Below are 16,437 nucleotides of genomic sequence, written 5' to 3'. Positions count from 1 at the left end.
ATCACTCGAAGCCAAACTAATTTGCAAACCTTCTCATTAAATCACTATACGTATATAACAAAGTTTACTAATACCCAGGAAAGAAGTCACACAATTCTGGTAAATGCAGGTTTCATGAGCAAATTATTTAATATTGGCGAATACTATTTACGCAATAGAGGAGTAATTTAATTTAGCATGTATGAACTATATGTTCAGATTGTTACAAAGCGGATATGTTGTCGGCCATGAAATTTATAGATAATAGTAACGCTTGATTATCGACTCTACTCTAACTAGTAATTATTCATCATATAGTGGTATTCCAGATGTACAACACAGGCAACGATTGCATACACTTCAGGGAATCGACAATGCCAAATTTAATAAATATTATATTATCCTAAATATATTTTCATCCATCTGAATGAAAACTACGCATTGTGCAATCACAGAAGAGAGAGCGCTTTCTGTAATTATTGCTTTTGTTTAATCGATTTGTATCTGTCGTCCAGTCTCAGGTCGTGTTCTATGTAGCTACATGGGGATCGTGAAATCAACTCGGAATAAGCATTGCTTTGACCATTTGTTGAGTTCCCTATACCGCGGAACAGTGCTGATATATAATAGTGCAAGTAACTACGACAACACTGAATCATGCACGGTTTCCGGTTACACAATACACGTTAATTAAAGAAGCTCAAAAGTTGCAATGCATGGTAACACGTGTAAGCTATATCCTTGTTACCCATAACAACCGGATACTCGTACAGCTATGATACTAATTACTTGGACCTCAGAAATGACGACCAACGCAAGGTGTGTAACCATCGCAACACGTACAGATTGAACAAGTGCTTCAGAAGTACATCATTTGAAGTTTTGTTCAAAGCAAGATTTAAATATCTGATTACGGTGAATTAGGTGATATTATTGACTGAACGCATAACATTGACAGGAGGAATAAAGAAATGTATACATCTTTTTGTTAATATTTGAATTCCGTGTTGTATTTGCTAAAAGACGTACGACGTTGATGGCACTATACTAGTTAGCCTGCGTACAAATTATTACATGTATAAGTAAAACATCAAATTAATGTTTTTTATATATATTTTTCAGATTCAATAAATCAGGTGGATTTTGCAATTGTTTTAAAATAATTTGAATCATTCTAGAACTGACTGTTTATGATCCTTGTCTCTCTAAGCAGTTAAAACAGTGAGTTACATGCATTCTGAAAACTCGGACTCGAGAAATAAAAAGTGTCTCTATACGACACACAATAAATGTTTTTATTTATTTATTTATCGATTGGATGTGTAGTTATGAACGACAAAATAAGATTTTTAGAAATAAATTCTAAAATTCGCAAAAGAGTTAATTCGGCGTTTTCAATAAAAACAAGCTTGTTTTTATTTTTGTTTTTTAAAGAGATGATTCCCTTGCAGCGTTTGGAATCAGCATCAATGATGTGGCTGTGGGTGTATTTAAAATCCTGGGGTGGGAAGGTTTTTGACAAAAATATTCATCCCTGCGAGTCTCAATAATATTGACCAGAACTGTCAGTGGCAACCGTTTATATTACTCGTAAGTCGAAAATGCCAAAGAAGCATGCGCTCCAACATCGTGCTTGTCAGAAATGTGAAAACGTACATGCGCAGCTGCACACCTCCCGATCTCGGGTCTCCTCAAATCTTCGCCTATTTGAGACGTTACACAGTTTTGCCACTGACTGTATTCAAATTTGAAACGTAAATTTTATTTTCAGAGCAAAAATGACAAAAGTGCGAAAAATAATGTGAAAATGCCAAACGTGCAAGTCTTTCACTACAAAATTTGGAAACAAGAATTTCAAACACACAATTCATGATAAAACAAGTTCAACTGGGGATTTGGTCGAAAACTCATCACCCCAATCGACGGCAATCGTATGTAAGAATGAGCCTAATTTTTGCATAAAAAAAGTGACCAAGATAAAATGATACTTGAGTTAGGAATTGGACCAAGTTTGCTTGAAGAGAAATGCTTTTCAAGCCGTTCTTTTAAGGTTTTTTAAGCCCTTCTTTAAATTTGCCAAGGACTATCGCGGAACAAGCATAAAAATCAAGGTTTTCGCTAAAATAAGTATTATTTGAATATAGCCCTATTGACGTATTCTATTCGTAACTATTTCATCAATAGAATCACGACCGAGAAGAGCCGTGGTGGGCTCATACCACTAATTGAATTTCTATAGACGACAATGTTAACATATGACGAGATTGCTATATGAAAATGACGAAGAAAGTTGAAAATATGGCTCAAAAATGGGAAATCAACATGCCAGTAATCAACCATATGAAAAAAACTAACATGTTGGCCAGCTCAAACTCTTGCAAATCTCAGGTAAACAAGACACACCTACTGTATTTGGATTGCACCAAGAGAAATCACTGGAAAAACACCAAGATTAGAACATCCATTAACACACAGAATAAACCCACAGGTATACAGCCGCTAAGTAGTAAACAAAAGACCACATGTTGGTCTCACCTCTGACCCAGGTGATTACGCCCTCAAACAGGGAGCACCTGAGAAAAATAATATTTAAAAAATTTCATTGGTTCTTGCTGGGCATTTAAATTGGTTAATTAGTGGCATGAGACCTGGTTTCAGACTGAACGCCTCCAAGTGGTCAGGTAGGGAGATGTGATCAAAGGGCCATTCGTCCCATCCATCTCAGATTTTAATATGATCGAGTAAATCAATAAATTAAATATTTCGCTCCCAGTAACCGCATCAGCAAGTATCTCACCAGTGATCCAACCAGTGGTGCCACAAGGCCTACATTTCCAGAGCGGGGTATTTGTGTGGAGTCACAACAATTCAATTTCCCTTCACCCAAGAAACACTCTGTACATGGACACCAATTTTTTTTAAACTTGACACAATTTATTGACATAGTTGCAGTAAAAAGAATAACAATCCAACCACCTATGTATACCTACTCTCAATCTAGTATCGCAGTCATTAAATAATATTCTTGAAGGACTTTCACAGTAATGAGACGCACAATTGCAATTATTAAAGAGCGCCCCCAATCTGTCTGACTATGGATTATTTTGTTTAAATAAAGTTAGTAAATGACGAGAACTAGTAAACTAATCATTTCCTATTCTTGTAAATATGAACAAAAAAAGTACAAGAGATTTCAAAATATATTACAGACCAGTCTTGAAAAGCCCATAAAATAAGGTTACATATATGAAGTGTGCGTACGTATTGTATGTACAGACAAAAAATAATGTCTTTTCACATCAAAACCACGATGAAATTTTTGTCTTTCAATTCACGGTAATTTTGATGTAGAGGCAGAACTACCCAATGAGTTTTGCTCAAAAATGAGCAAAAAAATCCAGATATTATCATTGTATCATACCCAGAACAATTCTGTGAAATCACAAAATTTGGAGTTGCATGTGCATGTATAGTACAATCTTAATTATTCAAGAAAATTTAATTCAATTTTAATTGTCAGTACAATTGATTGCATAATATTTGGCTAACTGAGCAGCTGATTTCTGTTATTGAGATTACATGAAAGAATGCTATAGACGCAAATTCTGTCTTAAACTAAAAGAATTCTATAATTAAATAATCAGTTGCAACACAACAAATGACTGAGTTTTGTGTATACTAATGTATTTCACATAAATGGCAAGTATTGAATGCAGCCATATCAAACATAATGTAGGGGGATGATTGTGGCACTATACAGAACACTCAAGATCCTTTTAGTTGGATAGTATTCACACACAAAAAAACAACAACAAAATTTAGGTTGGTTCACAGAATTTCTCTTGACTGTTTTGTCAATGACATACACACCAATGATAACAAGAAATTAAACTTAGTTTTACTTTTTTTGTAGATTTACTACATCAGGGAAAATCAATCAACTCCAAGTAAAAAAAAAAGCATTCTACATTAAAAACAAGACTCCAAATGAAAATAAATCACTCTACATGAGCAAGTTGAAAGACAACTGTTAAACTGAACGAGATGAAACGTTGAGCCAGTTTAACTTTATCAGACAGAATGCTCGATCAAAGTGGGTTTGGACGAACATTTGCCAAAGAGTCAGTGTTTAGTGACAATAACCACTGTCAGAGAAGGCGAAAATATCTGAAAACACTTCTTACAAATGACTCAACTTAACTGTATTTAGAGTTCTAGAATCAAGTCTAATAACAACTAACAGTAGGTCAATATTTATCATATTAAAACCTTGTATATTCTACTCAAATAGGTTTGTTTCAAATGGTGTTACCAAGCAGTAAGTAATTAATTATGTGATTAATTATTCTTGAAGGCGTTGGACTCATACATATGAACAAAAATTAAAATAAGTGACCGACGTACTCATAACTAAAATAAAATAATTTTTTTGTGGCTGTGGCATGGCAATAAATTCATTGACATTCAACAACAAATCACCGAAAAGTAACGCAGTTAAGGTTGAAATTGTTGTTATCGTCTGTAGACACTGTCCACATTTGATCTTTATCGCGTGCTAGTATCACATTCTATGTCAGTTCTAATTATAATTGTCAACACTTTTAATTAAAGGCTCACCAACATATCAATTGGAGGGGTGCTTCTAATTTAGAAATATGCTATCGGGTAGCTGAAATTCCAACTTTTACATCAACACAAAAATACACACTTCTTTTTGATGTACTTGCAATAGTACCAAGAAAAATAGATTTGTTTATATTTACTCACAGGAAAACAAACAAAAAATAAAACACCATCCCTCTTCTTGTTTCAACATACATGAAGTGTGTCTTTTTCCAGATACTCCTTTCAAGAGAATGTTTGATTTGCAATGTACCAAACTTGTAGATAAATTACTCAGAATCTCAGAATCGTTTGGAATTGACACAGGTACACAGTACAATAATCAAAGAAAATTAACAAAAACCTAAATTTCTTTCTTTTAAATTTTGTGACGTTGTTTTGAAGTTTAAAAAAATATGAGCTTGAAAGACTAACAATTGGTTGGCAGTCCATTGGCCTACTTTATGTGCCAAAATAACGCAAATACAACTATTTACACTACAAAATGAAAACTATATATACTTAGTGCATATTGAAAAAGAAAATAATTTACAAATTGGATTTGATTGATTTGTGCTGCATAAATTATTAAAAGTTCTGCACCGAGTGAAAAAAGGTCTTGTATACGGCACTGGTAAACTCCCTAGTAGACTTATTTACAACTTACAACGTGGGGCCAATAAAGAGGTATCAGCAAGATATAAACAGTAAAACCCGAACTGTATATAAACCCCTACACACATGTGAGTTAACAAATGATGGGTTTTTTTTTTTCAGATAAGTATTTGGTGACGATGATTTTCACCCTAGCATTGGCCCTACTGAATCCTGCATCTTACCGAGAGATTAATAATTTGAACAGATTAATAATTTGAACAGATTAATAATTTGATCCTTCTGTTGTTTGAATTAGTTGGATTACAACTGTACCATTATCAATAATCAGTGTTATTAATAACAATGTGCTGTATATTCAGTTTGACAGGATACTTGCATTACTGATGACTAGAATTTCAGATGCATATAATTCAGCAGGGCTTATGTCTTACAAAATATATATCAACTGTCAACAGGTGAGTTTTAAGTTCCACGGGCATGTTTCATGGTTGCTACATACCTGTGTGCTCTCATGAAAGAAAGGTGGTAAAGGGGGGAGGTTGTTTAAAACCAGTGATTGGCATCAGTTTTCCAACAAATTAAACACACAAACTTGTATGCTGTGCCAAGAGACATCTTACAAATATAAGTGTATTTGTACATGTGGCCAACTTTATTGTGATGCATGAATGGAAAAAAAAATATAATTTTTCTTCTTCTCTTTTTAAAAACTTTTTGTAAACTTTCAAATGTAAGATGGATACTTGCAATACTGAATCAACATGTTTTGTACTAGATTCAGGCAAGCATAGTAAAATATTTTACTAAAAGCTAGACCAGAAGTGAATCAATAACAATTGACCCACTTACGCACACATGGTATCTAAGCAACCAGGTAACCTGCAACTCATCTATAACAGGAATGAGGTAACTGTTGAATTTAGGTTTGGGGAAACACAAGATGCTAAATACCACATCATATGTGCATTTTTGTCAGCTGACATCTCAAACTGTGCGCCAGGACATGGAAGCCATTCAATTCAGCAAATCATTTGTATGTTGTAAAATTGAATAAAGTTGCATGTTCTTTATATATCAACACCTGAAACAGAAATATATAACATAAATATGAAAAATATTAAAATCAACCAAATATTAATATTTCAATCATTGCTTTTTTTGTCAAGTATCAAAGCAATCTAGCAAGTGTATTTCAAGAAACATCTTTTTAAATTAAAAATCCATTTCTGCATATTCGGCTACTGAATAGGTCATGTGACTTGGCATATTAGACTGTGTAAATTTGATGCCTCAATTTTCATTAAACAAATACAAAATAAAATAGTTTTTTTTTTTTAAATTTGAAGTCGATTGAACAGGATGTTTTAGAGTTCAACTTCCAAACTTAATTTTTTACAAGCAATTTAAAACATAGATAAACACTAATTTTGAAATAATATGAATTTTTTTTAGAATAATCAGATATAGATATTGATTCTAAACAAGCAGCCTATCGGCTGAGAGCTCCGCTGTTAGCAATGCACATTTCAATTAAAGAACTAAAGACATCATTAGAAAATGAACAATATGTATAGTATCAAAGCAATCGGACTTGCAGTTTTTAACAAGAAGTCGAAAATATCACTTTCTACCAAAAATGACAAAAATATTCACCAAAATTAGAGAATTGAAGATATCAACATGAAATGAACAAACCTAAGAGAGGTCTACCCAAGGTACATATACACCAAGTATCAAAGCATTCAGGCTTGTAGTTTTCAAGAAGAAGTCGAAAAAGTAAAACATTGACACGGACGACGGACAATCACTCATATGATAAGCTCCGCTCGACAAAGTCGACAGCGGAGCTAAAAAAGTATGAAATAACCATTTTGAAAAACATGCGCTGAATCCTTAATTTGTTATGGTTCTCACAGAAAAAAATGTGATGCTGAATAATGCCTGGCCTGAGATATCCATCTTAAAGTACTATAGCGCCCTCTATCATTTAAAATATTTGAAGCTTTAAAATGAAGCAAGGTCCATTGTGCATACAACTGAGGACATGATCTTGTATTATATTAAATCATTGTAAGAACAAATCCTAACTGACAATAGCACAGTATCAGTCACTCACCTGTTGGCTTAAGAATTAAGGAATTTAGAATATCAGATAACGATACAACACCTATAACATTATCTTGTTTGTCCACTACTACCAAACGATGAACCTATAAAATATACAACATACATATATATACCCCTGCATAGAATCAAATACACAATATAATATATATATATATATATACTGCGTTTCAACCAGACCCAACAGAACAAACATATTCAACCAGACCCAACTGAACAACCATTTGGCTATTCAGCCAGACCCATCTGAACAACCATTTGGCTATTCAGCCAGACCCATATCTGAACAACCATTTGACTATTCAGCCAGACCCATCTGAACAACCATTTGGCTATTCAGCCAGACCCATCTGAACAACCATTTGGCTATTCAGCCAGACCCATCTGAACAACCATTTGGCTATTCAGCCAGACCCATCTGAACAACCATTTGGCTATTCAGCCAGACCCATCTGAACAACCATTTGGCTATTCAGCCAGACCCATCTGAACAACCATTTGACTATTCAGCCAGACCCATCTGAACAACCATTTGGCTATTCAGCCAGACCCATCTGAACAACCATTTGGCTATTCAGCCAGACCTATCTGAACAATCATTTGGCTATTCAGCCAGACCCATTCTGAACAACCATTTGATTATTCAGCCAGACCCATCTGAACAACCATTTGACTATTCAGCCAGACCCATCTGAACAACCATTTGGCTATTCAGCCAGACCTATCTGCGCAACCATTTAGCTATTCAGCCAGACCTATCTGAACAACCATTTGGCTATTCAGCCAGACCTATCTGAACAACCATTTGGCTATTCAGCCAGACCCATCTGAACAACCATTTGGCTATTCAGCCAGACCCATCTGAACAACCATTTGGCTATTCAGCCAGACCTATTTGCGCAACCATTTGACTATTCAGCCAGACCCATCTGAACAACCATTTGGCTATTCAGCCAGACCTATCTGCGCAACCATTTGGCTATTCAGCCAGACCCATCTGAACAACCATTTGGCTATTCAGCCAGACCCATCTGAACAACCATTTGACTATTCAGCCAGACCCATCTGAACAACCATTTGGCTATTCAGCCAGACCCATCTGAACAACCATTTGGCTATTCAGCCAGACCTATCTGCGCAACCATTTGGCTATTCAGCCAGACCTATCTGAACAACCATTTGGCTATTCAGCCAGACCCATCTGAACAACCATTTGGCTATTCAGTCAGACCCATCTGAACAACCATTTGGCTATTCAGCCAGACATATCTGCGCAACCATTTGGCTATTCAGCCAGACCCATCTGAACAACCATTTGGCTATTCAGCCAGACCCATCTGAACAACCATTTGACTATTCAGCCAGACCCATCTGAACAACCATTTGGCTATTCAGCCAGACCTATCTGCGCAACCATTTGGCTATTCAGCCAGACCCATCTGAACAACCATTTGGCTATTCAGCCAGACCCATCTGAACAACCATTTGGCTATTCAGCCAGACTGATCTGAACAACCATTTGGCTATTCAGCCAGACATATCTGCGTAACCATTTGGCTATTCAGCCAGACCTATCTGAACAACCATTTGGCTATTCAGCCAGACCCATCTGAACAACCATTTGGCTATTCAGCCAGACCTATTTGCGCAACCATTTGACTATTCAGCCAGACCCATCTGAACAACCATTTGGCTATTCAGCCAGACCTATCTGAACAACCATTTGGCTATTCAGCCAGACCTATCTGCGCAACCATTTGGCTATTCAGCCAGACATATCTGAACAACCATTTGGCTATTTAGCCAGACCCATCTGAACAACCATTTGGCTATTCAGCCAGACCCATCTGAACAACCATTTGGCTATTCAGCCAGACATATCTGAACAACCATTTGGCTATTCAACCAGACCCATCTGAACAACCATTTGACTATTCAGCCAGACCCATCTGAACAACCATTTGGCTATTCAGCCAGACCTATCTGAACAACCATTTGGCTATTCAACCAGACCCATCTGAACAACCATTTGACTATTCAGCCAGACCCATCTGAACAACCATTTGGCTATTCAGCCAGACCCATCTGAACAACCATTCGTAATTGAACTTGGGCAAGATTTCTTTCTTATTAATAGTCATATGAGCTTGTGAAAACCAATTTCCACAAAGACGTTTTAAATTAAGCAGATTCAGGGGCAAGTGACGGTGAAACGTGAATGTTGCTCACTGTGGTCTTTTCTGCTTTTCAGTGGCAGTAAATCTACTGGTATTGACAACGCTACAAAATAATAACAACAATGAACTCCCCACCAACCCATAATGGACTCAAGCACACTTTGTGCTCATTTGTACTCGCCTATTATAGACAAAAAAGCAGAAAATTGATTAATAATTATGCAAATGGTAATTTATGTTCACTGATTTCAACCCCAAAACTAATCAAGTCTGCTTATTATCCATTATGATTGTTTTGAGGTAATGGTGAAACAGATACAGACAGAATAACAGCAAACACTCCAATTGTGCGCTACATTAAAAAATACATTGACAACAATTGTTTAGTTGTTTATTCAAATCTTTTCTGAGGATCAATCTGGTTTTGAGCATACTATTACAATATTATGTTTTTAGTGTACTTTCACTAAAAACAATTTTTCTATGCTCATAAAGTATTAATTTATGTAAATAAGGTGCATTTGTCAGTCAATCACACAATGTGATTCCCTGTCTGCCTTTTAAAGTTGCATTGATTTGTGTGGAAACAATGCATATTTTGTCATTAATATTAATTACTGGTAATATCTATCTATGACTCTCTAAAATGTAATTATTTTCAGTATATGTGTCCGAGTATTTTTGAAGTTCAGTTCCACATAATAACATTGCTGTATCAAGCTACTACAGAAGCCACTGAACTGTTTTATCAGTCAATGACTGCCAGGCCTGAGGAATTGGTTGGTTACCAAGCTGTCATCAAAAATACAAGAAAACCACTAAAATTTGACTAGCCCTAGGCTGTGAATCCAACCAATCAGATACTATTATAGTAGACATTTCCAGATAATCAGCTTGAAGTTGTGGCTGAGTAGCATTGACGTTGAATTCTTCATATGATGTATGTATTGGCTTTTAAGACGACCAAGTGTTCATGTTTCGGCTTAGAAATGATGATAATATTTATGATTCCTTACCAAAATATACCAACAGGGCACAGAGGTATATAATTTTGGCAGAAAGCGGCAAAGCTGAGAAGTCCACTAAAACCTGACATTCCAACCCAGGCTGCTGATCAACATGCAACTTCGTGAGCAAAATGTTGAACTTTTTCAGATGTGTTACAGTATGTGAATGAATGGGTTTTCAAGTCATAATGGGTCAGTGGGTGTATTTTAGAGACATAGGAACGGGTGGTTTAATTTTTTTTTGCTCATATCTTTGGTGTTGATTTTTTGTTTGTAAAGTTTGATGACAGCTAGTGATTGGTGGCACAGGAGTGATGAGGCGTCTGAACAGCTGAAAAAACTGTTTAGTGGTTTTGACAGTAGGTACTTGATAAATATTACAATTCAAGCCACAGTGTTTTTCTATTGTAACATACATGGCTTGATTTTTGAATTACCCTGCCATGGATGCAGGTCAGAGGTGGCGTTTAAGTTGTATTCTAAGACAATACTTTGTGTACACTTTAGATTTGTCTAAAACTATACTTATTCTGAAAAACAATATGGATATAACATGCCTCACCCCAGAACAGTGTAAATGGATGAATGAACACTCGGTATTGTTACATATGTATGCTAATTAGAAGCAGAACACCAGCTTAACCATGCAGTTGAATGCCTGTGTTGCAAAATAGCTTCACCCAATTAACACACACTGATCAAATATGTGTCAGATTCACCAATGTAGTAGTTTGTTCCTGATTGGTTGGCCAACCATAACACTAAACTGGCAAGCCAATCAGGACACCTTTAACATAATAGATTAGTGTCTATGATGAGACATGCCTGTCAATTGCGTGATGCGTTATATGAAGACAGCAGCTAGAGTAGAAAGAAAGCCAAGCCAAGCCAAAATAAACAGTGATTACCTACCAGCAACCAGGCTCAGCTGCAATGATGAGTTTGCTGTTAGCAGGATGAAGCACTTCAGATCTCAAAACCAGTGACTTGTGTATTTTCCCTGTTACATCAGCAAAGCAGGAAGAAATACCGAGTCACTCGATGATGAAATCTGACGTGGAAATGCCCAAAGCCGTAAGATGCGATGTATACAAAGCTTATTTGATCATTGATCAGACAAGGTATGTATAATTACTCACCTCAGCTTTGACAATTCTTTCTACAATCGTTGATAATGTTTCCGTGGGAACACATTTTTGTACCCCTTCAAAATATGTTTCCCTATGCTGTAATGCTTGTCTGATGGTAACATCTAAGTTGTTGTACGTCTTCTCAGCAGCTAGATTCTGAAATAAAACATTACGGTTGTTGCTATGTGTAATTGCATGAACCGGAATATACACTACCAATATCATGACTGACCCCTTTCAGATCTACACAGCCAACAGGCAGTTTTTTTTATTTTTAAATTCAATACTCACATGAGTTATTGTACAACTCTATATAGTCTGGTCTATTTATAATATATACTTACGATAACATCAAACTTAGAATAGATATCAACAACAGTACCATTCTCATCTATCACAGGTAAAGCTGAAACTCTTCTTTCAATGAAAGTTTTTAACGCTACAATTAATGGAGTATCTGGTGACGCCTGTGAATAAAACAAACATATGATAACCAATGAATCGAAGTGAAGCAGTGGAAATGCAATATAGACGAGAACATGTAAATCCAGCAATCCGATAGGTCCGTGCAAGCAGACTGATCTTTTGACAACATGGCTGACTATTACAAAAAAAACACAATATCTCAAAATATTCCACGTTTCAGATATTGGCTAAAATGTGTGTGTGATATAACGCTGCATATATGTGTGATGTAATTTCAAATTCTCCCAACCTCAACTTCTCCGCGTACAAAATTTATTTTACCCATGTCGAGTGTGATTCACCTCGGATAGGGAAACAGTCACGGTTTGAATTGACTTCAAAATTAAGAATTTATTTTACCAATGCATCCCCCAAACTGTAAATATAGTGATCACTCTAATAAAAATATGTTTCTTAATTGCAATAGGGTTAACTAAAGATAATCTGCATGGCGGTCGGTTATTCAAATAAGCCAGAACAATGTCTTGAATACATGCTCATAAAGTAAGATTTCTGCATGAAATGGATTCATGAGACTCTACAAAATGTTTCTCGCCATTTTGTTCAGATCAAATGAAAATTACAATAGTTTAATAAATCTGACTTTGAAGGATTACTCATCCTTTATGTACTAACTGTTGCAATATTCTTGAAACTTCCGATTCCTAGCTCTTCTAATGACTTATTCATAAAGTCAGGTAACTTGACCTCGTGTACCTGAAAAATACAAATCAATTCATGCATTCGTAAATTGATCAATAAAACTGAACAACCTGTTCAGAATTCAGCAACACTTCTAAATAGAACAAATATGGTACATGAATCTTTATTGGAAGATGTGCTTCTAATACAGTAAATATGGTACATGTCAATGCACTTTGAACGAAACAATTATGACAAATGCACTTCTAAAGGAGAAGCGGCTTCTACTCAAGCAAACAATATATACTGTAGAATACTTTATTTTAGCTGAAATTAATTTTCGCTGAAAAGACATTTTCGGTGTTTTGCATGGAATTTATTTTGACTGATTTTTGACTGAGTTGAATGTAAAATATAGGAAAAAAAGGATATTAGTTCGTTTTATTTTCACTGAATCATTTCTTCAGCGAAAATAGCAAAAAAAAGTATTTTACAGTATGCACTTTGAATGAAGCAAATATGGTAACACAAGGTAAAAAGTATACTTACATAGAGGTATAAAAAACGGAGAATACGTTTATGCGTAAGTATATAGATAACATTGCCAGTAAGTCTGTCAATAACAGGAAGCCTATGAATTTTATTCTTAATTAATATACGAACTGCCTCAAATAAACTGGAAAATAAAGAGAATAGAAATTTGGGAATAGTTTTCCAGAATGGACATTTTGAAACAGTTACTATCAGGTTCACGGCTCAAGCACTGTTATTATAATGGGTGTCTCGAAAAAGTTATTATCAATTAAAGGTTCACAGCTCAGGTCTGGCTACCAGAATGGACGTCTTGTAACAGCCATCAGTTAAAAGTACCATCATCAGTAAATCTATTCAAACCTTGTCACCTTAAATTTATTAAATTGGTTTTCGTTTGTCAATTTTGGTCATGTATCTGCTATATCTACATATCCCATATGCTGCCTCACATTTAAACCAACCATACGTATCATCTCTGATGTTGACCATAATGTCAATATTGACAGAGCACGAACATTTTAATAAAGTAGACACAATCTGATTCAAAATATATGTATAAGTGACTAATAAGTGAATTCATCTTCTTTTAAATTGAAACAAGATTGATTGTCTCTAGTTGGTATGGTAACGGCAGCAGAGATTCATAACCCATATACATATTGAACATAATTGTATACTGGACTCGCTGCCAGAAAATAAAAAATTGTCCCCCTCCCTCAATGACACTTCCACCCCTGCAAAAGTAATCACCTGTTCCTCAATATATATATTAATCCTTTATGACACTGATGAATGTGAATGAAATATAACACCTTCCATATACTATGTACTATTGGTATCTGTTTTCATGATATAATAAACCTTATCTTACGTACGATTCATCGGGACCTATCGTTATCAATGGTTTCTGTTTGGTGTGTAGTACATCTAGAAGGAAAGAGAACATTGTGAAATGTGTGGTGATAAATATCACTGATGAATACAGTAGATATAGTTGCAGTAAAAACAGTGTTGATGTAGGCATTTTAGAAACACATGCAATCATGTTTTCAGTGCATCATTATGATTTCATAATATGAGAGTGTTTGAGAAGACAAAATATGCAAAAATTACTGGACTTTCTGTCTTAAGGACCCCAACAAAAAACACTGTGACTCCCTGTCTTAAAAAAACAAGTAAAATCTTCACTGCTGTGATGTTCTGTAAAAATGCATCTCTCCCACTGTTTACCATATGTCTCTTTCACATGTTACATTTTTATAGCATCAATCTGTCAGCACAGAAGCAAACTTCAAATGGTTATTTGATTGATTAATGTGTGTTAGATGGAGGTACAATAAGGTGTGGTATATTTGCAAGTTTATAAAAACCATTTATTTCTAAAAAAAAAAAAAAAAAAAAAAAAATACCAGACAATTTATACAATATATGTATAATGGCTGTTAGTAAAATCACCAAATTATTAACACATCGCCTCCCCCCCTCTCTTTTAGACTATGAAGGCTTTCAGCAAGCAATGTGATTACTTTTTTTATAGCAAATTGTATATAATGAATAAATATAGTTCCAAACATGGCTAAGGACAATGATAGTAAATTGCTCTGGAATAATATGATGTTATGTTATAAATATTCAAATTAAGGTAATGGTTTGGAATATCGTATTTGATTATACCGCTACCCTATACTGAGTAAATCTTGATTCATTGGCATCAACCAAATAGCAGTATAACTTAGATACAATTTAATAGGGGGCAAGTTAGCATATAGAAACATTCTAGTCAAAAAATGAATTCAATAGAATTTAGATTACATTTTCAGTTTAAATGAGGTTTGGAGAACATGTGCATTCATGCGTCAGTTAATATAACTTACAGAGAATTGCAGCGAATTTGGTTTCTATAATGATGGGATGGCAGCTGAGAGGGGTGGGATGGACGATAGCATAGAGGGCAGGGATGGATGGTAGCAGAGAGGGGTGGGATGGACGATAGCATAGAGGGCTGGGATGGATGATAGCAGAGAGGGGTGGGATGGACGATAGCATAGAGGGCTGGGATGGATGGTAGCAGAGAGGGCAGGGATGGATGGTAGCAGAGAGGGCTGGGATGAATGGAAGCTGAGAGGACTGGGATGAATGGAAGCAGAGAGTGCTGAGATGGATGGAAGCAGGGAGGGCTGGGATGGATGGAAGCAGGAAGGGCTAGGATGGACGATAGCATAGAGGGCTGGGGTGGATGGTAGCAGAGAGGGGTGGGATGGACGATAGCATAGAGGGCTGGGATAGATGGTAGCAGGGAGGGCAGGGATGGATGGTAGCAGAGAGGGCTGGGATGAATGGAAGCAGAGAGAACTGGGATGAATGGAAGCAGAGAGTGCTGAGATGGATGGAAGCAGGGAGGGCTGGGATGGATGGAAGCAGGGAGGGCTGGGATGGATGGAAGCAGAGAGGGGTGGGATGGACGATAGCATAGTGGGCTGGGGTGGATGGTAGCAGAGAGGGCAGGGATGGATGGTAGCAGAGAGGGCAGGGATGATAATTTGAAATGTGACACATGATTTGATCATGTAGGTACTTCAATAACGCTATAGTGCTAAAACAGGATAATGCTTTTACTTCTTAAAACGTGACACACCAATCACTCCTCCACACTTTCTGATGACACAGGAGAGTAATCTGTAAACTCACTCGGGAACCACATTTATGTCAAATATACAATGGATTGTGGTAACATAAAAACTGCTTCACACGTACATATCCCAAGAGGAAAAACTCTTTGGAAAATTATGTTCCTTCTAGATGTACATGCTTGAATACATTTATATATAAAAAGCGCTTCCTTTGTATAGCAGATGATACCTGAATACTAATACTATATTCCTGCTACTAGCGAAAAGAACAAAATTTGCAATGTATGTGGAAATAATGATTCTGGTTTATTTGGGGCAAGGTAACAATAGCTGGTATTCAAACACCCACTGATCCACATAAGTAAATGAGAATAACCCACTATTGTCCAAGATTGTATAGCATAGTATTTCAGTATTCCACCCGCTACTCAACTGTTCTCTTGTGAAAGGCCACACAAAGAATAGAATTCAAATAGAAATCAAAAAAATATTAAATTATAATATTAAAGTAGTTTGCTACCATTAAAAA

General features: G+C 35.9%; 1 protein-coding gene across 7 annotated transcripts in view; it reads right to left on the bottom strand.

Moving 5' to 3' along the window:
- Positions 1–2,891: 2,891 nt before the first annotated feature.
- LOC100373594 (5'-AMP-activated protein kinase subunit gamma-1-like) overlaps positions 2,892–16,437 on the bottom strand; it is a 107,604-nt gene continuing 94,058 nt past the window's right edge. For all 7 annotated transcript variants that reach the window (XM_085501112.1, XM_006824033.3, XM_085501116.1 and 4 more), the window contains 7 exons: positions 14,154–14,205; positions 13,294–13,420; positions 12,739–12,819; positions 11,982–12,104; positions 11,647–11,793; positions 7,316–7,409; positions 2,892–6,280 (listed from right to left, as the gene is read on the bottom strand). In XM_085501112.1, the coding sequence (XP_085357238.1) occupies positions 6,267–6,280; positions 7,316–7,409; positions 11,647–11,793; positions 11,982–12,104; positions 12,739–12,819; positions 13,294–13,420; positions 14,154–14,205 (638 nt within the window). In that variant the 3' untranslated portion in view covers positions 2,892–6,266. The remainder of the gene's footprint in view (positions 6,281–7,315; positions 7,410–11,646; positions 11,794–11,981; positions 12,105–12,738; positions 12,820–13,293; positions 13,421–14,153; positions 14,206–16,437) is intronic.

This window comes from Saccoglossus kowalevskii, chromosome 7 (genome assembly GCF_978046115.1).
Source record: "Saccoglossus kowalevskii chromosome 7, keSacKowa6.1, whole genome shotgun sequence".
Taxonomy (NCBI): Eukaryota; Metazoa; Hemichordata; class Enteropneusta; family Harrimaniidae; genus Saccoglossus; species Saccoglossus kowalevskii.
The sequence above is the reverse complement of the archived record's forward strand: the minus strand, read 5'-3'. Positions and strand labels throughout refer to the sequence as shown.